The following is a 25,852-nucleotide window of genomic DNA, read 5'->3' as shown; positions in this document are numbered from 1 at the left end:
CACTAGGAGTTGAAACACTTCTGGATGGAGGCCCCACTCGCCGGCATGCACGTCCTGACGACTGAGAAAGTCCACTTCCCAATTCAGGACTCCCGGAATAAATATTGCTGATATGGCCGGTAGATGACGTTCTGCCCACTGTAGAATTTGTGAGACTTCCTTCATTGCTAGGCGGCTTCGAGTACCGCCTTGATGATTTATGTAAGCCACTGTGGTGGCGTTGTCCGACTGTACTTGAACAGGACGGTTCTGAATTAAATGCTGGGCTAGGTTCAAGGCATGGAAGACCGCCCGCAACTCCAGAATATTGATCGAGAGGAGGGACTCCTCCTTGGTCCACCGCCCCTGAAGGGAGTGTTGCTCCAGCACCGCGCCCCAACCTCTTAGACTAGCATCTGTCGTCAACAGGACCCAGTCGGATATCCAGAAGGAACGGCCCCTGCACAGTTGTTGGTCCCAGAGCCACCAGAGCAGCGACAGACGGACCTCCGGAGTCAATGAGATCATTTGAGACCTGATCCGGTGAGGGAGACCGTCCCATTTGGCTATAATCAGCCTCTGGAGAGGGCGAGAGTGAAATTGAGCGTACTCCACAATGTCGAATGCTGACACCATGAGGCCCAGCACCTGCATCGCTGAATGTATCGACACTTGCGGACGAGATAGGAAGCAACGAATCCTGTCCTGAAGTTTCAGGACTTTCTCCTGAGACAGGAACAACCGCTGGTTGTGAGTATCCAATAGTGCTCCCAGATGCACCATGCTCTGAGCAGGGATCAGGGATGACTTCTTCCAGTTGATGAGCCACCCGTGGGCTTGCAGAAACCGGACCGTCACATCTAGATGATGCAGGAGAAGTTCTGGGGAATTTGCCAGGATTAACAAGTCGTCCAAATACGGCAGTATCCTGACCCCTTGATGGCGGAGTACCACCGTCATCACCGCCATGACTTTTGTAAAGACTTGCGGAGCCGTTGTTAAACCAAAAGGTAACGCCCGAAACTGGTAATGGCAGTTGCCAATCGCAAATCTCAGGTATTGCTGATGGGACACTGCTATAGGAACATGCAGGTAAGCATCCTCTATATACAGGGAGACCATGAAGTCTACAGGTTCCAAGGCCAGAACTATAGAGCGAAGGGTTTCCATCCGGAACCTTCACAAACCTGTTCAATGCCTTGAGGTTGAGAATGGGCCGGGAGGACCCATTCGGTTTTGGGACTAGAAACAGCGGAGAATAGTACCCCCGGCCCCTCTGTGCAAGGGGCACCTGTACTACGACTCCTGTATCCAGGAGGGTCTGTACCACCGAATGTAGAGTGTTTGCCTTTGTCTTGTCCAACGGGACATCTGTCTGGCAAAAACTCGATGAGGGGGTCGGTTTTTGAAGACTATGGCGTAACTTCGAGTGACGACTTCCCTTACCCAGGCATCTGAAGTGGTCTTCAACCATTCCTGGGTATACCCTAGAAGCCGGCCCCCCACCCTGGGATCCCCCAGAGGGAGGCCCGCCCCGTCATGCGGCAGGCTTATCTGTCTTGGAAGCTGGCTCTTTTGGGCTTAGGCTTACCAGGTTTGGAAGTGCGGGCATGCTTGTTGTACGCCTGACCTTTTGCTTTACCTGAAGGACGAAAGGAAGTACCTTTAGCCTTCGACACAGAAGGAGTAGTACTTGGCAGACAGGCAGTAGCCAAGTCAACCACAATCTTATTTAAATCCTCCCCAAACAGAATATCTCCCTTAAAAGGGAGTACCTCCAGGGTTTTTCTAGAGTCCAGATCCACAGACCAGGATCTCAGCCACAATATCCGGCGAGCCAGGACTGACGTAGTAGAGGCCTTGGCTGCCCGGATACCGGCATCAGAAGCCGCCTCTTTAACATAACGAGAAGCTGTGACAATATAAGACAAGCATTGTCTAGCATGGTCAGAGGAGATTTCAGCATCTAACTCCAAGGCCCATGCTTCAATGGCCTCCGCAGCCCAAGTAGCTGCAATAGTGGGCCTTTGTGCAGCACCCGTGAGGGTGTAAATTGTCTTCAGACAACCCTCCACGCGTTTATTCGTAGGCTCTTTTAGAGACGTGACAGTGGTGACCGGTAGAGCTGAGGAACCCACCATCCTAGCCACATGTGAGTCCACTGGAGTAGTTTCCCAATTCTTAGACAGCTCCGGCGCGAGGGGATAGCGAGCCAGCATCTTCTTTTCAGGCACAAATTTGTACCCGGGTTTTCCCAGGGTTCCTGACTTATATCCACTAGGTGGTCAGAGTGAGGTTAAACTTGTTTAATTACCTTCTGACGCTTGAACCTATCTGGTTTCTTAGGAGGAACGGATGGCTCGGGATCATCCGTAATCTGTAAAATTAACTTAATAGCCTCCAAAAGATCAGGAATATCCACGTGAACCACCCTCCCCATCAGCCGTATCTGAGTCAGAACCTGTGGGGTCAGTGTAAGTGCCGTCTTCATCCGATGAGGTGTCAGTGACAGCAGTGGATTGTGAGGAGACAAGCGCTCGCTTAGAGGACCCCTTGGACGTAGGCGAGCGACGTTCAGACTTTTTAGTAGTCAGGGACTGGTTCAACTTCTTTATTTGATCAGATAAATCGTCCGCCCACGGCGGGTTAGCTGCAGGGACCACAAACGGTTACACCGGCATTGGGGGTCCCATAGGGGTTGTTAGTTTATGAACTAGCGTATGCAGAAGCGTGGAAAAAGCGGCCCACGGTGGGTCATTATTTGCCCCCGTTGCCACCGTCCCACTGGGGGGCAAGGAGCCCCCAGAACCAGAGCTCAAAGCTGCTATATTCTCCTCATAGTGTAAATACCAAATTGCTTTCTAACAAATATTTAAAATGCCCGCTCTAATATGTATTGTAGATGCCTGCACATCTTATTACCATGTGCCATGAATGTGCGCTATACATCGCAAAACACTGCATCCCATAAGAGAAAACAATACACCCACATATTATCTGAGTTCCAAAGCTCATTGATGTATATATTTGTTATTAAAAGGATATGTATTCAATATATCACAATGTACAGTATACATATAGTTACATGGTTACAATTCATACAGTAAGCAGTTAATACATACAGTTACAGGCCAGCAAATACATCACCATATCTTTCTCATATAAAAGTCTTCCCTCCATATCACTCTCTCTGTAAATAAATACAGGAACTCGTCTGGCAACATCTCCACCATCGTCTGGGACAAAACAGCAACTAACTCCTGTATGTCTCTGTAATGTGTTATCTAGTTTGGGGGAGTGCACACATCTAGTCTAAGGGAGGGAACTTTCTCATTCATGATGAGTCACTGGTCTGTTTGTATGCTAAACAGGTTCAGCCTTAAGGACATCAAAAGGGGCTGGCCTGAGTTTCCTGTCCACCACCTGTTTGGAAATGTCTATTGTCCTAATAAGAGTGATTTTAGCTTTCATACATTTAATCATAACTACTTGTTGCAATGTCCTACAACTTAATAACAAGTATCAAATGAATCTACACATTAATCTGGTTGCTTTAATACCAAATATGACATGTCTATCTGGCTCCGCTCCAATAATACACATACATGACATTACTCTATTATATAATTTTAAATCATTATGATGTCTGGCACTTGATATTATTATAATTATGTGCTGTATGAAATAAGTGTCGAATCCATCTCTGTGGCATGTCCGTGTAAATGCGTGTGTTACCATATATTGCTGTGCTCGCTGCGCGTATTTGCAAGCATAGCGACTTATATGTGTGGAGTCTGTATGTTCTTTCTATGTAATATTTTTGACTTCGACAATAGGTATCTGCGGCTTCAGCAACACCGGCAGTGTGTTCAGCCCCAGAACCGTTACCCTCAGAAGCAGATATGATATAACTTGCAGTATCAGGTAACACAGTACAATTTGTCAGCAGCACAATACCTCTAGCCCAAACCCCTGCGCAGTGTAGTCAGCACCAGCAGAGATAAAGGAGAGATATGGTGACTAAATCACAGAGTAAAATACGTAATACAGTATATCTTTGTGAAAATCCTATATTAGATAAAACCTGACTCACCAAGCCCCCTCAGGTTATAGAATATAGGGATAGCAGGTTGAGTGAAAGACACGAAATGGACACCACTCAGCTATCAAATGCACACACAAATAGTCACAGTTTGTACAATGCAGAGGTTATTACTAACAATAATACTGCACTGGACTAGCTTACACAGCTATAAAACAATAGATATAACAGTACACAGTAAGAACTGGATGTATATCACAGGGTAATTGTACTAGGAAACCCTGACTAAGTGCACTCTTTCTTAACTAACACTGACTAAAAAAGGAAGGTAGAATACTTAAGTGTCTTGTAAAGTCACAGCACTGACAACCAGGCGACTTTACATAGGAGGATTTGCCCAAGCATTCCCAAGAACAGTGAGCTGAGGGATAATGGCGCCGCAGACACTGCCAGGGAGTGAGGGAGAGACAGATATGCAGCTCCAGGGCGGGAACATTTGCAGAAAATGGCGCCCTGGGGTTGGGGGAGGGGCTTCAGGTCCAAGCTCTATCCCCCTGCTGGCAAAACCACCGGGTACTGCGGGCTCTAATAAAACGGTTTATAGAGAAAACCTGACCTGTCCCATGCCCTGGTGATCTAGTGGGATCGCCTGTACTGCCACAGTGTCCACCGCCAGCGCGCGAAGCCCGCTTCCCACTGACCGCGCCAGATCACGATAAAGACCGGGTCCCGCAAGCGGGACCCACTTACCACCTCCCGAAGCGCGGCCACACGATCCCGGAGAGCCCCCCATCATGTGTGCCTGACAAGAAGAAAACCGGAGCCTCCTGCTGTAGTTACCCGGCAACCAGGGCTCGGGAGTGTACAGCGCCGCTGGGGAGAGCCGGAACTGCAGCCGTAAATGTCCATTGACATGTAACACTGCTGCTGCCCTTGAAGTCTTCACTTTTTTCCTCAGAAAAAAAGCTCTTCTTAGGGCTGCCTGGAGCAGCCCCTCTGTTAAGTGCCTGCTACTGCAGCACCAACTACAAAACGGAGATTCTGTGCAGGGAGGCGGGGTGATATAGGAGGCGGCGCTATACATTCTGGGAACAGTCAAAGCTTTGAGCCTGTTGGTGCCTCGGATCAAGATCCTACTCTACACCCCATTGTCCATTCCTTGTGGAGCCCAGTGTACCCCGCAGCAGAAATGACAGTTAGGAGCCAATTGGCTGGGGCTTTATCTCCAGCGACTTTATCTCCATAGAGCAAAAAAGTATTGTGAAACCGCACAGGACTTCCGTAATCCGAAAGTAAGTATATATTCTAATGTACCAACATATGGGCAGTGTCTGAAAAAGACTTCTTTGCAGCACTTGGTTGGTGGTGCTCCCAGATAAATAGTCAAAAAAATACTATGAAAGGTTTTTACAAAGGTGTAAAAAGAAAGCAACTACGTGCCTGTTCTGGGGCACACTTTATAAATTCATTGATTAAAATATAACATTTATTATGATCATTAAAACTACTAGGTATTTTGCAACATATGCTGGACAAATCCTAAAAATACACAATCTGGCAAAAAAAAATTGCCAGATTAATTGTGTATTTTTAGGATTTGTCCAGCAAATGTCGCAAAATACTTAGTAGTTTTAATGATCATAATAAATGTTATATTTTAATCAATGACTTTATCTCCATCCAATGCTTAGTAAATAGACCCCATAGTATAGTTAAATATAGTTGAAGGAGCTTGCTGTATGCATTTACTATCTGGAAAATATACTTTGAATATTTGCATTGCATTGTGTGATTCATTATGAAAGAAGCGTCAGGCACCAAAAAGGTTACGTGAAGTTACTTTAGAAAATAAAATAAAGTAGGAACACAACATATTGCCACGCAGAAGTATCTCAGATTGGAATATTACACTGACCTCCTGATGGTAAGGTTGATACTACACTTCCTGTAAAATAACAATGTGACTAAATAGTAAGGAAAACGTCATATTCCTAGAAAAAAAATACTGTAACATACAGTACATAGCATATCATATGCTGCATATGAAAAAGGAGCATGTATGTCATCCAGCCGCTACTGTACGTTTTCCTGCGAGAGAGGCCTCAGTCTCCACTAGGTGTCGCGCTTATACGTCGTTAGAAACAGGAACATCGGTGTATGAGCGCCATCCAGCGGACAAGAGAAGAAGGGGCGTAGCGCATGACGTTGCAGTACATGTAACGCCTCTCCTTCAACCTTTGCGTGTCAGCTACGTCAGTGCATCGCCGAATGGCGATAACGTCACTACGTACATAACACGTTGAGCTTTGTGGCAAAAAGTAGAATAAGGACACTGGAGATATGACTGACGCTACCACCAGCCAATCAGTTTACAGATAGTAGTTTACCTTAGCCAATAGGCAGAGGACTGACATAGAACTAGGTGCAGCATTGGCCTGAGTGTGACTGGCACTGACTGAGCGCATGGCTTATGCAGACTCTCCACCAATTGGGTTGGCGCTTACTCCCTGGGAGCTTTCTGTATTGCGGCTGCTGCTGCCGGCTGCTGGGTTGTGTCTCCCCACTGGGTAGCATCTAGTTTCTCTTCGTGGTCCTGTGTCCCTGTGATGATGAGGATGGTAGTGTCTGTCATGTCCCTGTGTGCCCCCAGTTCCTACGCCTTCATCTAGCGACTGGTGAGAGCTGCCCACCTTCACACACACCCCGGCACCGACATCTCCCAGCCGGGCGCCGTGCCCTCTGTCTGCCACATAGGCTGACCTGTCACTGCTGCCCGTTTTACTGTCATAGCATGCATGTCCACTCCGCGCCAGGAAGCAGTGGCTGCACAGGGGTGTCCTCCTGGGATAAGATTAACCTGCTGGTACATGTACTGACTGTAATGTGGCTCCTCACACGCACAGGGGTCAGGTTCTGCAGTTTGCTCCATACCCAGAGTTCTGTAGGGTCATAAAGCACTTTACTCCTCCCTAAAGGGTATGTTCTGCAAACTACCAACTCTGGGTGCTAGCTTGCATGGGTTATAGTCATAGGGAATGTGCAGTTATATTTTTTAAACAAAAATGTCATCACCGAATATTTAATGTATGGGTGGTGTAATGGTTGGCATTACTGCCTCACAGCACTGAGGTCAGGGGTTTGATCCCCACCATGGCCCTAACTGTGTGGAGTTTGTATATTCTCCCCGTGCTTGCGTGGGTTTCCTCCCACATTCCAATAATATACTTGTAGGTTAATTGGCGTCCAACAAAAAGAAACCCTAGTGTGTAATGCTGGCCATATTGCACCTCGCATCAAATGATCATATGTGAAGTCCATATTATCCGTTGTAATCGTGTGCACGTTGTACCATGTTTGATGAACATACGATGCATCATACCATTTTGAGTGACATTTCCCTGTTTTTATTTACTTTTTTGGTGAGGCACACTATTGATCGTTTAACGACCCGTCGTGTGTCCAGAGATATCAGGGGAATTGAAGGGAAAACGTGCCTGGAATTGGATCGGATGCTGGTTGTCCTGGAGTAAGGCCAGCATTTGTGTGTATGTCTGTACATGGGCAGACTAGATGTGCCAAGTGGTTCTTATCTGCTGTTAAATTCTACGTTTCTAACAACATGAGTGATTGCTGGGAAATAGTACAAATGTACAGCTTTAAATAAATGTATTCCATGATAGTGGTTTTTCGAGAATGACATGTCTGTCAACTCCAAACTGGGGGTACCCAGACTATCCCTCTGACAAATAAACAGATGTCTTATTTCTTAGTATGATGTCATCGACATATCTACTAGTGGTATCTATGACTCTTGTAGTGTGTGTAGGCTGTCTGTCCATAGAATTTAGATAATACTGTGAAATGTAATGTTAGAATCTGCCACTCAGAGCTTAAAATACTTTATCATGGGGAACTGGCCTATAGGTAATGTGGTAGAAATGGAGGTGGTATCCCTGACAGCCAACCAGTCCCTGCCATGAGTAAACATCATATTGGTTGCTACATCGGTCACCAAACCACTAGTCAGTGGAATAAATCCTGGGGCTAACGCAAAGAGCCACCAAGGCCGTAAGGGGCTTGCCCCGCTGCCGGCTTACCCGTGGTCAGGATCCTGCTGTCGGTATACTGACGGCCGGGATCTTGACCGCCTGGTTTACCTACTGATCCTCCTGTAAAATGCTTTTCACAAAGGTTGCACAATGAGCCACATTTTTTTTGAAACCAGCATGGCTAATGAAAGTGCTTGATCCTTCCAGTACCAGCACAACTGTACAACTACTCAAAGAGATTCAGTAATCCCCAGTAATTGGCAAGAGAAAGAGAAATATACGAGCAACCCAATATTGCGTTTACTCGACAGAGCTCATATACTTCCCAAAAAAACACATTTATTTAAAATAAAAATATTTAACATTAATGATGTTTGGTAAATGCTACAATAAATTGATAACATTTTTATTTTATTCATGGAGTTAAGCTGGGTACACCCTAGTTGATATTTGAAACGATATCGCTCATTTTCTCCCTCTTGAGCGATATCGTTTGTAATATCGTCCAGTGTGTACGCACAATATCGTTAACGATGCACGCTCTTGCGGCCCTTTAACGAGGACTTCTGTCGTCTGTACATGCAGGTCAATTTTGACTATGTCGGTGAGGATGAATGTACAGGACGGAGGCATGATGACGTCACTGAATGATATTGGGGGTCATTCCGAGTTGTTCGCTCGTTATTTTTTTGTCGCAACGGAGCGATTAGTCGCTAATGCGCATGCGCAATGTCCGCGGTGCGACTGCGCCAAGTATATTTGCTATGCAGTTAGGAATTTTACTCACGGCATTACAAGGTTTTTTCTTTGTTCTGGTGATCGTAATGTGATTGACAGGAAGTGGGTGTTTCTGGGCGGAAACTGGCCGTTTTATGGGTGTATGTGAAAAAACGCTACCGTTTCTGGGAAAAACGCGGGAGTGGCTGGAGAAACGGAGGAGTGTCTGGGCGAACGCTGGGTGTGTTTGTGACGTCAAACCAGGAACGACAAGCACTGAACTGATCGCAGATGCCGAGTAAGTCTGAAGCTACTCAGAAACTGCACAGAGAAGTCTTTTCGCAATATTGCGAATCTTTCGTTCGCAATTTTGATAAGCTAAGATTCACTCCCAGTAGGCGGCGGCTTAGCGTGTGCAAAGCTGCTAAAAGCAGCTTGCGAGCGAACAACTCGGAATGACCCCTATTGTTACCAATATTATTTAGTGTGTATGCACTACCTGGATTGTCCGGGGTGTCATGGAGCATATCGTCTAGTGTGTACCCAGCTTAAGAATAACATTGCACTGCTCATACATCTTTCTTTATCACTTGTAAACAATGTATTTATTGAAAGCTGTTTGTTATTTTTCTTTCAGCTGTGCATTTATTATACTGATTTCTTCTTGTATCCTGTTTAGGGTCACTTTGCAATCATGGAAATTTAAAGAAAGAAACGTCCGCAGAGTGGGGGGTGGGGCCCTCCCTCTGGCCTAGCTGCCTCATCTCTCAGTACTGGACCCATGGCATGAACTTAGAGGAATATATTGCACAAATCTATTTTTATATACACTTTGGGTTGGGGACAGACTAAACTTGTTTACATTTGTATAAATATATATATATGTATATATAAATATTACGGTGCCAAAGGATCTTTTTTTTTTTTTTTAAACTCACCAAGAAGAAAACTTTGCCATATGCAGCTGGCCTGTCTAAGTTCTATTATTGGAATTTGGATTCTTTACTCTTAGCAATTTTACCAGAAAACTTACTCCGCCTCGGGAAACGGCAAGGATGGATCTGATATGGCCAGAATGCACTATGCGGTGCCGCTCTCTCCAGCACGCTTTGGATGTAATATCTGTGGTGACCAGGGGAAGCGAGCAGCAGATCCAGGCATTTCTCTCTTCTTATTGCTGCAATGCCACCACATTAAAGGATGACCTTGGGCGCAATGTTGTGCATATTGCTGCATCCTGTGGCAAAAAAAGGGTTGTGGACTGGTTAGCTGCAAAAGGTGTTGACTTATCAGTTAAAGACAAAGAATCTGGGTGGACAGCTTTGCACAGGAGCATCTTCTATGGGCGTATAGATTGTGCTTTGTCCCTCTTAAAGGTAAGGCTGAAAAGTAATGTATTGATAAATGTAAAAATGTGTTACATTTTCAAAATTTTAGTCTTTAAACCTGTTAAGTTAATTATTTGGTAATATAGTATAAACCAGTACAGTGTTCTCCTCACGCTTTATTTTTTGGGCGGTCCTCCCGGCAAAAATACCCTGCCGTCCAGCACTTTTATGCAACCAAAAGTCTTCAGTTCGGCGGTGGCAGTGATCAGGAACAGACATCTGAAGACCTCCGTCTGTCGCTGAAGAAGCGAGAAGACGCCGCCGATCTCCAGGACAGGCTAGCGGCAGAAGATAAATGATGAGGACAGGAGTATGCTTCAGCTTGTGTGAAGCAAAGAGCTGAATGAAGCTCCCCACTGCAGCCTCTCCCAACGTACTGCTAGACATAACCCTCTTCCCTAGACCACCAGGTGTAGTGCATTAGGCCTGTGTGTGCAATCAGGCCTCAGGCCTGTGAGGCATGTTAGATGGGCAGAGGGCCCTTGGCATAAACAAAAGTGACTCTGGGCATTAGGTGCTGTAAGGTAGGCAATAGCCTGAGCAAAGGGGCATGCTACTGTGTGGTATAAGGGGCACTACTTTGTGAGCATTGTGTACAATAATGGCAGACTGGGTGGGCATAGTGTGCAATAAGGAGCCATACTGTGTGGGCATAGTGTGCAATAAGGAGCCATACTGTGTGGGCATAATGTGCAATAAGGGGCCATATTATTATATGGGCATAATGGGCAGTAAGATGTCATACTGTGTGGACAATGTGATTTGGTACTATTGTGTGGCCATGTCCCTTTCCTGTGAGACCACGCCCCCTTTTTTGCGTGAAGGCCCCCACCCAGCCTTGAGTCTAGAGCAGTGGTTCTCAAACTCGGTCCTCAGGACCCCACACAGTTCACGTTTTCCATGTCACCCAGCAGCTGCACTGTGTATCACCAACTGTCACATTTTAAAAATCTACAGGTGACCTGCAAAACATGAACCGTGTGGGGTCCAGAGGACCGAGTTTGAGAACATGTGGTCTAGAGTGTGTCTACCCTACAGGTGCTCTCTCCCGCCAGAATGCTTGCTGTTGTGCGTTCCCTTGATCACCCATCAGTCCGCACTCCCTGGTTTCTCATTTCTGTGATTGCTCTGGCTGAGGAACATATGAAGCGTCTCCCCAGATTAGTCTGGGATGTGGGGACTGAGATCGGGTATCCCATTGTGGACCATGCACTGCTGATGGCGGGAGGCGCATGCAGTCTGCATTAGGCATGGCATGCACGTCCTGCTGCAATGATGTAATTAGCTTTCTCGTCTTATCTGGGGGAAGCTGCAGACTGTGGGTTTAGAAAAGCGGCTGGTGGGCGTAGGCACTAAACAGTTAAACTATTGGATCAACGCTGAGTTTTTGGTAAACAGACAATATTACTTCTTCATTACAGATAGCTGCAACTCCTAATCAAATCTGATACAAATAAAGCTGAGTTACTGCACTGTGACGGACCCTTCCTCATGCATGAATCATCTAATCTGCTTTGTGTATTTCGACAAGCAAGTCTGTCTAGCTGGCAGTCACTGTCTATTTAGTTAGAGAATGACGTCATTCCCTGTAGCAGAGGAATGGTGGACATATTTGTTAAGAATAAACACTTGTTATTTCATGTATATTGCTCATCTAAGCAACACACACACATAATTTGGAGTCATTATCTTGTTGAAATATAAACTCTTGAACCACATGCTGCTGCAAAATGCTGTGGGTAACCCCTTTGGTTTAGGGTGCCAGTCATTCTGTGCAAGTCACGACTCCGGATGCAGCAAAAGTGCCCCAGACTATCACACTAACTCCTCTAACTTTGACAGTTGTTGTCACAGGGTTTATTTATTAAACGTCGGTTTGTAAAACTTCCCAGCATGTTTAAGCCCCAAATTTGCTTTTAATAGCAAAATATGGGGTGTTTTGCTAATAAAAGCACTGCCTTTTTAAGTGATGGGCATAAACACGCCTAAGCTTGGAAGCAACATATTTTAAGTTACTGTTTACTAAATAAACCCCACATACTGAGGAACCAGCCTCAGAAATGAACATTCTCTTTCATTCTTTGTTAATACACACGCACGCACATTATATTTCCAATCATTTGTGTATATCTAGTAGAGTTATCAAGTGCAGGACATTTTAATTGTCCCAAATATTTCCTCTAGTTTCAAGTTTTCTAAATATTTAGCACATTGTAGTTATTCTGTGCTAGATCAGACCTGTCATACTGTAGGATAAGAGAAAATGTATAGGTTTTAGTACTAGGATTCAAAATGAGTTGAACCCCATGAGTACTTCATTAAGAACCTTTTTATCTTTAGACCGGCATGTGGTTATGTGACTGCCGGTCGGGAGACCGCCGGTCACTATACCGATGCCGGAATCCCGCCTGATGGAAAGTCCGACATTGGGCATGCTGTCTGACAGGTTCTATTCCCACTCGTGGGTGTCCACGACACCCATAGAGTGGGAATAGAACCTGTGGCAAGCCACCAAGCCCGCACGAGCCCCTCTTAGCATTGTTACAGCAAATTTGCTGAGTAAGGCTGGGTCCATACTTTAATGACAGATCTGCCGGCGGTTTTGGTAAGCTATACACACTTACTGTACCAATTGTCAGCTCTGTATCTCTGGCATTTACATTTTTCCTCCCAGTTGTGACATTATTGTCAGTCAGTTGGTTATCCATCCACACATGCACCAATGTATATGCGCATTATACATTCGCATCGGCTGTGCTGCAGGGCCAATGCGATATGTCTGTGCACAGCGTTGTTCACAGGCATATCGGCTGTACACACCCGCCGATCCGCTAGTGATATATCATTTGTCAGTCAAACTAACAATATATGGCAAAGTGTGTACCCAGCATAACTTTATAAATATCCCACAAAATGTTTCCACTTGTGTTATTACAGTGCGTTGGTTAGATGTGAATGCTTTACTAAGTGTCAGACTGTAAATTGTAATTATCTACCTTGTTTTTTCCTTTAAGCATGGCAGTAATCCTAATTTCCAGGATAAAGATGGTTTCACTGCTCTGGACCTTGTAATGAAAGACCGTCCATCCCACATTGTTTTCCAAACTAGCGGTAAGAGCATTATTGTTTTCTATGTCTAATCTGGTCCATGACACTGCTATTAATGACTGATTGTAATTTGCAGACACCTTAAGTATAATAAGTCCTGTATGTGATTTCAGTAGGTTTTTCTCATTTAGGTGATTAAGGTCTCATACCCACTGGTGTTTGCCTTGTGTGCCATACTAGTATTTTTAACCAGTGACCCATCCCACGTGCAGTGTTACTTGCCTGAGCTTTTCACCAGGGTTGCAGTTTTATAAACGCTGTCTGCTTCACTGTTGTTTTGTTTCTTCCCCCATTAGGGGAGACATTATTTGTGTTTGTGATTTTTTTTTTTTTTTTTACTATAATTCATATATATTTTTTTTATTACTACAGTGTCACTGATATTAGAGCATGTAAATGAATGCTACAACACTACATGGTCTGTAGGGAATGCTGTCTGGGTTTAATCAGACCCAGAGGCACTCCTTTCTTCAGAGGGATGTGATGGTGTCGATAGTACTGCATGTAATGTGGAAGACGGTCACTGTTGTCTGCACATGGCATTCAGTGTTAGAACATTGTGTATTAAGTGATTGCGTATTGAATGTTTGAAACCAAGCCAAATGGATCCCAACAGATGCAGTGAATACCAGGTTGCCACTAGTAGCTTGTAATAGTGCATGCACACAGATTGGGATGCACAGTGATGATGAAAGATCTATTTTCTGTGGTGGTATGTAGTTGGCTTGTGGACAAGCACTATGTGGAACCCGGAATGCAGGCACCGGGAGACTAATACCCCTTTCACACCACACAAATAACCCGGTATCGACCCGGCATATTGCCTGGTCAACATGGGTCAGTATGCAGTGTGGAAGCACTATGGTGGAGTTCCCGGGTCGCCTGACCCGGTAATTCAACCCAGGAATAAAGCAGTGTTATTCCTGGGTTGAATACCGGGTCAGTGGCAGCGTAAATGGGTTCCTGAGTCGATGGGATCTGTTCACTAGATAGGGAGAGGCGGCGTGGAGAGGAGCTCATCTCCCAGCGTCGGCTCCGTCCCTCGCTGCTACGGCAACCCGCCCGGCATATTTCTGGGTCAGGTAAGCCAGCTGTAGCGTTCAATGCCGGATCCCACCCGGAAAGGACCAGTTTCCAATTCTTGGGTGGGATTCGGCATTTGCGGTGTGAAAGGGATATTACAAGTGTGACTACTTTAAGCATTTGATGTGTGTCAGCAGTACAGCTGTATCCATAATGTTTACGAGTTTACTGCCAACTTGCATGACTTGTCCGTATCCCATAGCCAGCATTCTGGGGTCTACTTTGTGCTCATTGACATTATGACCTATGTGGTTGTTAAAGATTTGTCTGGTATAACTTAAGTCTGTATAGTTTAAGTTTAATATACAGGTTGAGTCTCCCTTATCCAAAATGCTTGGGACCAGAGGTATTTTGGATATCGGATTTTTCCGTATTTTGGAATAATTAGATACCATAATGAGATATCATGGTGATGGGACCTAAATCTAAGCACAGAATACGTTTATGTTACATATGCACCGTATACACACAGCCTGAAGGTATTTTTAGCCAATATTTTTTATAACTTTGTGCATTAAACAAAGTGTGTGTACATTCACACAATTCATTTATGTTTCATATACACCTTATACACACACAGCCTGAAGGTCATTTAATACAATATTATTAATAACTTTGTGTATTAAACAAAGTTTGTGTACATTGAGCCATCAAAAAAACAAAGGTTTCACTATCTCACTCTCACTCAAAAAAGTCCGTATTTCGGAATATTCCGTATTTCGAAATATTTTGATATGGGATACTCAACCTGTATTAACATTTATTATTTTTAGTATTCAAATACTTGAAACATACTTTAAAGAGTTTTGTGGTATTTTCTTCCACAGGTGTGGAAATGAGTCCTAATGACACCCTATGGCACCTTACCAATCACAATGAGCAAGCAGCTGCTGTTAGTAAAGAGATACAGCCAGTCCTTTTATATTTGGGGGGATTTTTAGAGGGAGGGTTTCCAAATGCTTGCTTTTAGAGTGAGTGTGGTCAGCCCAGGAATAGGGCATAATTAGTATGTAATGAACTGTAGCAAGCCTCATACAAAGTGCAGTCTGTGTAATACATTAGGCACATACAGGCCCAATGATTATAGTAAGCTTTAGATTTATTTATTTGTTAACAGTTTCTTACATAGTACAGCAAATTCCGTTGCGCTTTTCAATTGGAAACAATGATAAAACAAAACTGGGTAATAACAGTCATAGAGGTAGAAAGGCCCTGCTCGCAAGCTTACAATCTGTAGAAGATGCAGTAGTAGTATTGACAGGCTAAGAAAGTATCCCACACCAAGGATCATTACCTGGGAAAATACATTTCTATATGGGATCTACAGTTAAGAGAGAAAATTGTCCCTAGTAATTTTCGTTGGTGGTGCTCCATGCTGACTCTAATACTTATACAAAACAAAAGGGGAACAGTTTCTGAAAAGATGCATATCCCTATTTATGATACACTCAATTAAAACCAAATTGTATTAGTTATGCCTTAAAATGGAAGTAACAGGCAGTTATAATGATTCATAGGTAATATAAATAATAATTAATATTCATGATCTCAGTCAATGTTATCAATTAAATGATATACCCTGAATAGTGCTCAGTTAAGCAAAATCTTAAAACAATAGAAAAAAAATAATAATGTGAAAAAGAAATTAAATATTGAATTTAACTGTTGTGCACTGTTTTTATTTAGTATTGACTGCTAAAGTACAGTATATGGAGGGTATTCAGTTACAGTAGCTGTGGTAATTTATTGCAGCTAATTGATTCACAGGAGGCTATTCAATTAGTCCCGATACCTGGCATTAATCAGGGATTATACTTTGGCTGCCTAAGGTACGCAAAGCATAATCCCAGATGATCAGCCGTCTTTAATTGAATAGCCTGATAATAACCTTCGGTCACAAATTAGGCTGTTTATATTTGGGGGGGGGGGGGGGGGTAGAAAAATTATGGCCAGGGCTAATTGAATACCCCCTTGTGGGTGTGAGAGCTGTCTCTGTCAGTATAAAGTAGCAACTCATTTATACACACATTTTACAGAAAAATGAAAGTATGTATCAACGGCGCAGCAGTGAACACTGACACGTGTTTCGCTTGTCTGCTTTATCAAGGTTACTTTATGTTCATACATACTAATTCGTTTTTGAGGTTTATTTGAAATTTGTGTGTATTTGAGCGGTCATCAATCATGGCTATTAAGTAGACCATAGGTCTATTTACTAAGCCTTGGGTGGAGATAAAGTGGATGAAGATGAAGTACCAACCAATCAGCTCATAACTGCCATGTCACAGGCTGTGTTTGAAAATGACAGTTAGGAGCTGATTGGCTGGTAATTTATCTCCATCCACGGCTTAGTAAATAGACCCCATGTCTCCATGTTTATGAGCAGTCAGAATCACTATTAGACAGGCTGTGTCCTAGTACTGATACCTATTTTGGTTTATATATAACTTGTAGGACATCTACCACAAGACTATATAGTCCACAAGAAAATGAGGCCCCCCTACAGGGAGTTTACCCTGCACTGATATTATATAGGAATACTGTTCACTCTAGGTTGCGTCCTGCAGGGTGCTGTGTCTTGCCATATTTTTAAAGGGCAAAATGCGCCCTGCTAAAACAACCTGATAGCTCCATGCTGCCACTGCGTGAATAAATGCCATGCGCACGGCATTTATTCACATTAAATGGAGAGCTTGGGGGAAGCCATATTGGTGCTGGATACGCCCCCATCAGTGACGCCGCCAGCAGGGGCACATCCCCATTAGTGATGTCAAGGGGGCCGGGCCGCACACCTGGCCGTCTGTGCCCTCTCCTCGGCCACCTGCTCCACCTTTTTGTGTGCATGCACGCTGAAGGCGTGTGCAAACGCACTTACTCTGCAGTACTTTCACCTTGCCCGCTTAGAATCCTAGCGGGAACACTATAGGATGTGTGTGATAAATCTGTCGGGGATATAACATACTTGTCTACTCTCCTGGAATTGCTGGGAAACTTATGAAAGTCGAGTGGCTCTCCCGACTCCCCGCAAAGGTAGTCAAGTCTCCCGCTTTCTCTGCCAGACGCCCCCCCCCCCTCTGCCGCCCACAACAGGGAGCAATGGGCGGTCCGAGGGATCCAGTGATGCAATTCGCGCTGAATCATGTCACTGTAGCCCTGCCCCCTTTTATACACTGGCTGTTTTCTCGGCACTGTATAGCGGGGTGGAGCCACGGCGACGCAGTCATGATGCCACGCCCCCGGAGTGCCCACCTTCCCTCTGACCACGCCCCCTGGACAGCCCATCTTACCGCCGGCAACGCCCCCATGCACCAACCACTCCCAGAGGAGGGGGCAGCAAAGTAGTCAACTATGGGATACAGAGCAAGCTGCATAGCAGTACTGACACTAGCTATGAGAGCACACGGCATCAGTTTAAAACTTGTTACATATATGAGAGCCATAACATTTGTTTTGTAATAGCAACTTTAAAGGGAGATTTTTCTAGGCAGGTTGTGCATTATTATTTAGATGCAGTAGTAGGGTCAGTCTGGCTGAGCAGAGCAGTAGATCAAGTCTGGAAAAGCAGCAAAAATCCTAACACTGGCTCTTTAAACATATATGTGTATAATGGTCTCCTTATACATTGGATTGTTTATGTAATAAAGTAGTAATAATTAACAGTATGGTATGCAGTCATGTTCCCGGCGGTCAGGATACCGACGCCGCAATCCCGACACCCGGTGACATACCAGCGGTCGGAATCCCGACTACCTCTCGGAATCCCCATTCGGGTGGTGGTCCAGTAGGAGACAGCACTGAGCTTTCTAAGCACACTTTCTCTGACGTCCTAGTGGATGCTGGGAACTCCGTAAGGACCATGGGGAATAGACGGGCTCCGCAGGAGACTGGGCACTCTAAAGAAAGATTTAGGACTATCTGTTGTGCACTGGCTCCTCCCCCTATGACCCTCCTCCAAGCCTCAGTTAGATTTCTGTGCCGGCTGAGCTGGATGCACACTAGGGGCTCTCCTGAGCTCCTAGGAAGAAAGTATATGTTAGGTTTTTTATTTTCAGTGAGACCTGCTGGCAACAGGCTCACTGCACCGAGGGACTAAGGGGAGAAGAAGCGAACCTACCTAAGTGGTGGTAGCTTGGGCTTCTTAGGCTACTGGACACCATTAGCTCCAGAGGGATCGAACACAGGACCCGACCTCGTCGTCCGTTCCCGGAGCCGCGCCGCCGTCCCCCTTACAGAGCCAGAAGCAAGAAGGTGGTCCGGAAAATCGGCGTCTGAAGACTTCTGTCTTCTCCAAGGTAGCGCACAGCACTGCAGCTGTGCGCCATTGCTCCTCATGCACACCACACACTGCGGTCACTGATGGGTGCAGGGCGCTGGGGGGGGGGCGCCCTGAGCAGCAATATTAACACCTTGGCTGGCGAACTGACACCATATATAGCTCCAGGGGCTATATAGGTGTTTATTAACCCCTGCCAGAACTTTTACAATAGCGGGAGAAAGCCCGCCGAAAAAGGGGCGGAGCCATCTCCCTCAGCACACTGGCGCCATTTTCCCTCACAGCTCTGCTGGAGGGATCGCTCCCTGGCTCTCCCCTGCAGTCCTGCACTACAGAAAAGGGTTAAAAAGAGAGGGGGGGCACAAATTAGGCGCAGTATATAAATATATTATGCAGCTATAAGGGAAAACACTCTCTATAGGTGATATCCCTGTGATATATAGCGCTCTGGTGTGTGCTGGCATACTCTCCCTCTGTCTCCCCAAAGGGCTTTGTGGGGTCCTGTCCTCTGTCAGAGCATTCCCTGTGTGTGTGCTGTGTGTCGGTACTGCTGTGTCGACATGTATGATGAGGATAATGATGTGGAGGCGGAGCAAATGCCTGTGAATGGGATGTCACCCCCTGCGGGGTCGACACCGGTGTGGATGGACTTATGGAAGGAATTACGTGACAGTGTCAACTCCTTACATAAAAGGTTTGACGACATAGGACAGCCGGCTGCTCAGCTTGTGCCTGTCCAAGCGTCTCACATGTCATCAGGGGCTCTAAAACGCCCGCTACCTCAGATGGCAGACACAGATGTTGACACGGATACCGACTCCAGTGTCGACAACGATGAGACTAGTGTACCTTCCAATAGGGCCACCCTTTACATGATTGAGGCAATGAAAAATGTATTACACATTTCTGATAAAACCCCAGATACCACAAAAAAGGGTATTATGTTGGTGACCGAAAACTACCAGTAGTTTTCCTGCATCTGAGGAATTGATATGAGGTGTGTGAGGAAGCGTGGACTTCCCCCGATAAGAAATTGATAATTTCTAAGCAGCGTACCCTTTTCCGCCAGAGGATAGGTCACGTTGGGAAATAACCCCTAGGGTAGATAAAGCGGTCACACGCTTATTAAAAAAGGTGGCACTACCGTCACGGATACGGCCGCCCTGAAGGACCTGCTGATAGAAAGCAGAAAACTACCCTTAAAGCTATATACACACACACGGGCATTATATTGAGACCTGCTATTGCCTCGGCATGGATGTGCAGTGCGGCAGCTGCGTGGTCAGATTCCCTGTCGGATAATATTTATACTATAGATAGGGACAAATATTTTGCTGAAAATAGAGCATATAAAAGACGCTGTCTTATACATGCATGATGCACAGAGGGATATTTGCCGACTGGCATCACTAATAAGCGCTATGTAAAACCATTGCCGCCAGACGGGGGTTATGGACTCTGCAATGGTCGGGCGATGCCGGTTCAAAACGGCACATGGCAGTTTGCCCTAGAAGGGGGTGGAACTGTTTGGGGATGGTCTTTCAGACCTCGTTTCCACAGCTACGGCTGGGAAATCAAAACTTTTGCCACAAGCTACCCCACAGCAAAAAGTAAGCACTGTATTATCAGGTACAGTCCCTTCGGCCCCAGAAAAATAGAGGGCTAGAGGCTCATCTTTTCTGCCAAGAGGAAAAGGTAGAGGGAAAAAGCTGCAGCACACAGCTAGTTCCCGGGAGCAGAAGTCCTCCCCTGCGTCCGGTAAGTCCACAGCATGACGCTGGGGCTGCTCAGGCGGACCCGGGTAGGGTAGGGGCCCGTCTCAGAAATTTCAGCGCACAGTGGGCTCTCTCACAGGTGGATCCCTGGGTTCTTCAAACAGTATCTCAGAGGTACAGGCTGGAATTCGAGACGTCTCCCCCCCGCCGTTTCCTAAAATGTGCCTTACCGGCAACTCCCTATGCCAGGGAGGCAGTGTTGGTGGCTATCCAAAAACTGTATTCACTGCAAGTGATTATCAAGGTACCCCTCCTTCAACAGGAAAAGGGTTACTATTCCACAATGTTTGTGGTAGCGAAACCGGCCGGTTCGGTGAGACCCATCTTAAATTTACAATCCTTGAACACATATAACAAAAGATTCAAGTTCAAGATGGAATCGCTCAGGGCGATTATTGCGAACCTGGACGAGGGGGATTACAGGGTCTCTCGGGACATCAAGGATGCTTACCTGCATGTCCCCATTTACCCTCCTCACCAGGAGTACCTCAGAGCACCGAGGGTCTTTACCAGGGTAATGACCGAAATGATGATACTCCTTCGCAAGAAGGGAGTTTTAATTATCCCGTACTTGGACGATCTCCTGATAAAGGCGAGGTCCAAGGAACAGTTGGTAGTGGGGGTAGCACTTTCTCGGGAAGTGCTACAACAGCACGGCTGGATTCTCAATATTCCAAAGTCACAGCTGGTCCCGACGACACGTCTTCTGTTCCTGGGAATGATTCTGGACACAGACCAGAAAAGAGTGTTTCTTCCAGTGGAAAAAGCCGAGGAATTGTCATCTCTAGTCAGAGACATCCTAAAACCGGGACAGGTGTCGATACATCAATGCACACGAGTCCTGGGAAAAATGGTAGCTTCATACGAAGCAATTCCATTCGGAAGGTTCCACGCAAGGACTTTCCAGTGGGACCTGTTGGACAAATGGTCCGGGTCCCATCTCCAGATGCAACAGCGGATAACCCTGTCGGCAAGAACAAGGGTGTCGCTGCTGTGGTGGCTGCAGAGGGCTCATCTACTAGAGGGCCGCAGATTCGGAATTCAGGACTGGGTCCTGGTGACCACGGATGCCAGCCTTCGGGGCTGAAATTTCCAAGGACTGTGGTCAAATCAGGAAATTTCGCTTCACATAAATATTCTGGAGCTAAGGGCCATTTACAATGCCCTAAGCCAAGCCAGGCCCCTGCTTCAGAACCGGCCGGTACTGATCCAATCAGACAACATCACGGCGGTCGCCCATGTAAACAGACAAAGCGGCACAAGAAGCAGGAGGGCAATGGCAGAAGCCACAAGGATTCTCCGATGGGCAGAGAATCATGTGTTAGCACTGACAGCAGTGTTCATTCCGGGAGTGGTCAACTGGGAAGCAGACTTCCTCAGCAGACGCGACCTCCACCCGGGAGAATGGAGTCTTCCTCCAGAAGTCTTCCAAATGCTGGTAAACCGTTGGGAAAGACCACAGGTGGATGATGGCGTCCCGCCTCAAAGCTAATACGATATTGCGCCAGGTCAAGGGACCCTCAGGCGATCGCTGTGGACGCTATAGTGACACCGTGGGTGTACCAGTCGGTTTATGTGTTTCCTCCTCTGCCTCTCATACCCAAGGTACTGAGAATAATAAAAAGGCGAGGAGTGAAAACTATACTCGTGGTTCCGGATTGGCCAAGAAGAGCTTGGTACCCGGAACTTCAAGAGATACTTGCAGAGGACCCTTGGCTTCTGCCGCTCAGACAAGACCTGCTGCAGCAGGGACCCTGTCTGTTCCAAGACTTACCGCGGCTACGTTTGACGGCATGGCGGTTTGAACACCGGATCCTAAAGGAAAAGGGCATTCCGGAGGAAGTCATCCCTACCCTGATCAAAGCCAGGAAGGATGTCACCGCAAAACATTATCACCGCTTTTGGCGGAAGTATGTTGCTTGGTGTGAGGCCAAGAAGGCCCCAACGGAGGAATTTCACCTGGGTCAATTCCTGCATTTCCTGCAAGCAGGGGTGTCATTGGGCCTCAAATTGGGGTCCATTAAAGTCCAGATCTCGGCCCTGTCGATTTTCTTCCAGAAAGAACTGGCTTCACTGCCTGAAGTTCAGACTTTTGTCAAGGGAGTTCTGCATATTCAGCCTCCTTTTGTGCCCCAGTGGCACCTTGGGATCTCAATGTGGTTCTGGAGTTCCTGGAATCACATTGGTTTGAGCCACTTAAGACGGTGGATTTGAAATATCTCACGTGGAAAGTGGTTATGCTGTTGGCTCTGGCTTCGGCCAGATGTGTGTCAGAATTGGCGGCTTTGTCCTGTACAAGCCCTTATCTGATTTTCCATATGGATAGGGAAGAGTTGAGGACTCGTCCTCAGTTTCTCCCGAAGGTGGTATCGGCTTTTCACTTGAACCAACCTATTGTGGTGCCTGCGGCTACTAGGGATTTGGAGGATTCCAAGTTAATGGACGTAGTCAGGGCCCTGAAACTTTATGTTTCTAGGACGGCTGGAGTCAGGAAAACTGACTCGCTGTTTATTCTCTATGCACCCAACAAGCTAGGTGCTCCTGCTTCTAAGCAGACTATCGCGCGCTGGATTTGTAGCACTATTCAGCTGGCGCATTCTGCGGTGGGACTTCCGCAGCCTAAATCTGTTAAGGCCTATTCCACGAGGAAGGTGGGCTCATCTTGGGCAGCTGCCCGAGGGGTCTCGGCTTTACAACTTTGCCGAGCTGCTACTTGGTCAGGGGCAAACACGTTTGCTAAATTTTATAAATTTGATACCCTGACTGAGGAGGACCTGGAGTTCTCTCATTCGGTGCTGCAGAGTCATCCACACTCTCCCGCCCGTTTGGGAGCTTTGGTATAATCCCCATGGTCCTTACGGAGTTCCCAGCATCCACTAGGACGTCAGAGAAAATAAGAATTTACTCACTGGTAATTCTATTTCTCGTAGTCCGTAGTGGATGCTGGGCGCCCATCCCAAGTGCGGATTGTCTGCAATACTTGTAAATAGTTATTGTTACAAAAATCGGGTTGTTGTGCGAGCCATCTATTCAGAGGCTCCACTGTTATCATACTGTTAACCGGGGTTCCTATCACGAGTTATACGGTGTGATTGGTGTGGCTGGTATGAGTCTTACCCGGGATTCAAAATCCTTCCTTATTGTGTCAGCTCTTCCGGGCACAGTGTCCTAACTGAGGCTTGGAGGAGGGTCATAGGGGGAGGAGCCAGTGCACACCAGATAGTCCTAAATCTTTCTTTAGAGTGCCCAGTCTCCTGCGGAGCCCGTCTATTCCCCATGGTCCTTACGGAGTTCCCAGCATCCACTACGGACTACGAGAAATAGAATTACCGGTGAGTAAATTCTTATTTTCTCCCACCTCATGTTAAGTCGCCTGTCTTATTGCTGGCAGCTTCTCTCTGGTATAGTACGTGGATTGAGCACTCAGATACACACACGCACAGCAGCCTTGGTATCATAGGCTGCCACCACTGGGCATGTGTAGCACCTCCGCTCTGTCCCTTACCTTGTATATTGTGTAGTATTAATCATATTATATACTACTGCTGGCCTGGAGGAGTTTTTCCAGGGAACTGAGATTTCAAAGTATAAATTCCAGATTGAGAGTTTCCTGGTACATACAGATAATTACCTAAAATTGCAATTCACTGCTCACTTTTAGGGGCACAAAGGAAATTTTAATAGTCACATGGGATTATTTAACATAGAAACATAGGCGGGAATTCAAATGTTTGAAAAATCAGTTGGGTGTCTGTTTTTTCCTGCCTATTAGATCCCAACTGACTTTTCAAACAATTGAATATCCCCCATAGAATGTGATGATGGCGGACAACCACTTCTAGTCTGCCCTAAACACATGTACATGTACACACTTGTACACTGGGGTTAATTTTTTTTTTATTGGGAGTCAATTAACCTACCAGTATATTTTTGAATTGTAGGAGAAAACCGGAGTACCCGGAGGAAACCCATGTAAGCACGGGGAGAATATACAAACTCAACACAGTTAGGGCCATGGTGGGAATCAAACTCAGTGCTGTGAGGCAGTAATGCTAACCATTACTGCATTTACTAATGGTAATGATTTTACTAACCTTGTTTTGCTGGTAAAATCATTGCCCATTTAAATTCTGGGCATAAACAGGTTCAGAAGCACTTAGTAACCCACAGAATGGGTGTAGTATGGTTTGCCGGCGGCCGGGCTCCCGGCGACCAGCATACCGGCGCCGGAATCCTGACCGCCGGCATACCGACAGCTGGGCGAGCGCAAATGAGCCCCATGTGGGCTCGCTGCGCTCGCCACGCTGCGGGCACGGTGGTGCGCTACGCGCACTACGTTATCTATTCTCCCTCCAGGGGGGTCGTGGACCCCCAAGAGGGAGAAAAGATGTCGGTATGCCGGGGGTCGGGATTCCGGCGCCGGTATGCTGGTCGGCGGGAGCCCGGCCGCTGGCATACAGAAGACCACCCCACAGAATACATAATAGGTTTTACATTTCCTTCCCAGGAAGATGCCATTTAACCAGGTATCCAATAAGTGGCACTGAAACTACAGTTCTTCTCACCACTATGCTAAATGCAGCATCCAATTAAGGAAAGTTCCTTCTTAGTGCAGGATTGAAAGATTTAATTAAAGATGCTCAACCTACTCTGCAGACTTTGATGGAAATGTAATAATTAAATTGCTTTGCACACAAATGTACCTTAGGCAACTGGCATGTAAAAATGTAATATTTTACTATTTGTTTTAGCATTTTAATAGTTGTATTTAAATACATCCTATAATTTATGTGGTGTTTTCTTTCAAGTGTGGAAATGAGACTTACTATTAATATATTTTGAAGAAAGCAGGATTCCTTTTTTTATATAAGCTGTGATTTCAATGCATATACGTTTCAATTCATGTCTCCCAAAAATATGGGAAGGTAATACCTTTTGTTTTCCTGTGAATGTCATTATACTACTCCTATAAAGGTGGTGCACATATATTTACTTCAGATAAATCAATTGCCTTTTTTAGTACATGTGTATTGTGTTTTCTTATCTACTAGATGTCACTACACCAGATGAGAATGACGTTGTCACTGTATGTTGCAAGCTTTAACAGAAGTGCTCTATATATGTGCTAGAAATACTCCTAATACCTGTTTTTTTAAGTTGTTTGTTTATTTTTTCTTGTATTTGCTTTAGACCCCACTGAACTGTATACTTGGGGAAATAATATAAATTTCACCTTGGGGCATGGCAGCCAACAGAGCAAGCATCATCCTGAATTGGTGGACATGTTCCCTCGTTCTGGCATATATATCAAACAGGTAAAGCTGCTACCGGTACACCAACATTATCATGTGCGCCTATTTGTGATTCAGGAGGCTTGCATTTTGTAGGTTTTGAAAGAAGACAAACTCCTAGATAAACTAGGATTTCTACCACCATCA

The 25,852-nt window shown here is 45.8% G+C and overlaps 1 protein-coding gene across 5 annotated transcripts in view; it reads left to right on the top strand.

Annotated features, from left to right (window-relative positions):
• The first annotated feature begins 6,447 nt into the window (after positions 1-6,447).
• IBTK (inhibitor of Bruton tyrosine kinase) overlaps positions 6,448-25,852 on the top strand; it is a 325,853-nt gene continuing 306,448 nt past the window's right edge. Inside the window, exons 1-5 of one of the 5 annotated variants that reach the window (XM_063916885.1) lie at positions 6,451-6,696; positions 7,446-7,547; positions 9,467-10,163; positions 13,190-13,286; positions 25,605-25,729. In XM_063916885.1, coding sequence (XP_063772955.1) covers positions 9,843-10,163; positions 13,190-13,286; positions 25,605-25,729 — 543 coding nt within the window. In that variant the 5' untranslated portion in view covers positions 6,451-6,696; positions 7,446-7,547; positions 9,467-9,842. Of the gene's footprint in view, positions 6,697-6,975; positions 6,998-7,445; positions 7,548-9,466; positions 10,164-13,189; positions 13,287-25,604; positions 25,730-25,852 lie in introns of those variants that run through there. The other 4 variants (XM_063916888.1, XR_010176005.1, XM_063916884.1 and 1 more) reach the window with 4 other exon arrangements.

The sequence above is a fragment of the Pseudophryne corroboree genome, chromosome 4 (assembly GCF_028390025.1).
Source record: "Pseudophryne corroboree isolate aPseCor3 chromosome 4, aPseCor3.hap2, whole genome shotgun sequence".
Classification (NCBI taxonomy): Eukaryota; Metazoa; Chordata; class Amphibia; order Anura; family Myobatrachidae; genus Pseudophryne; species Pseudophryne corroboree.
The sequence above is the reverse complement of the archived record's forward strand: the minus strand, read 5'-3'. Positions and strand labels throughout refer to the sequence as shown.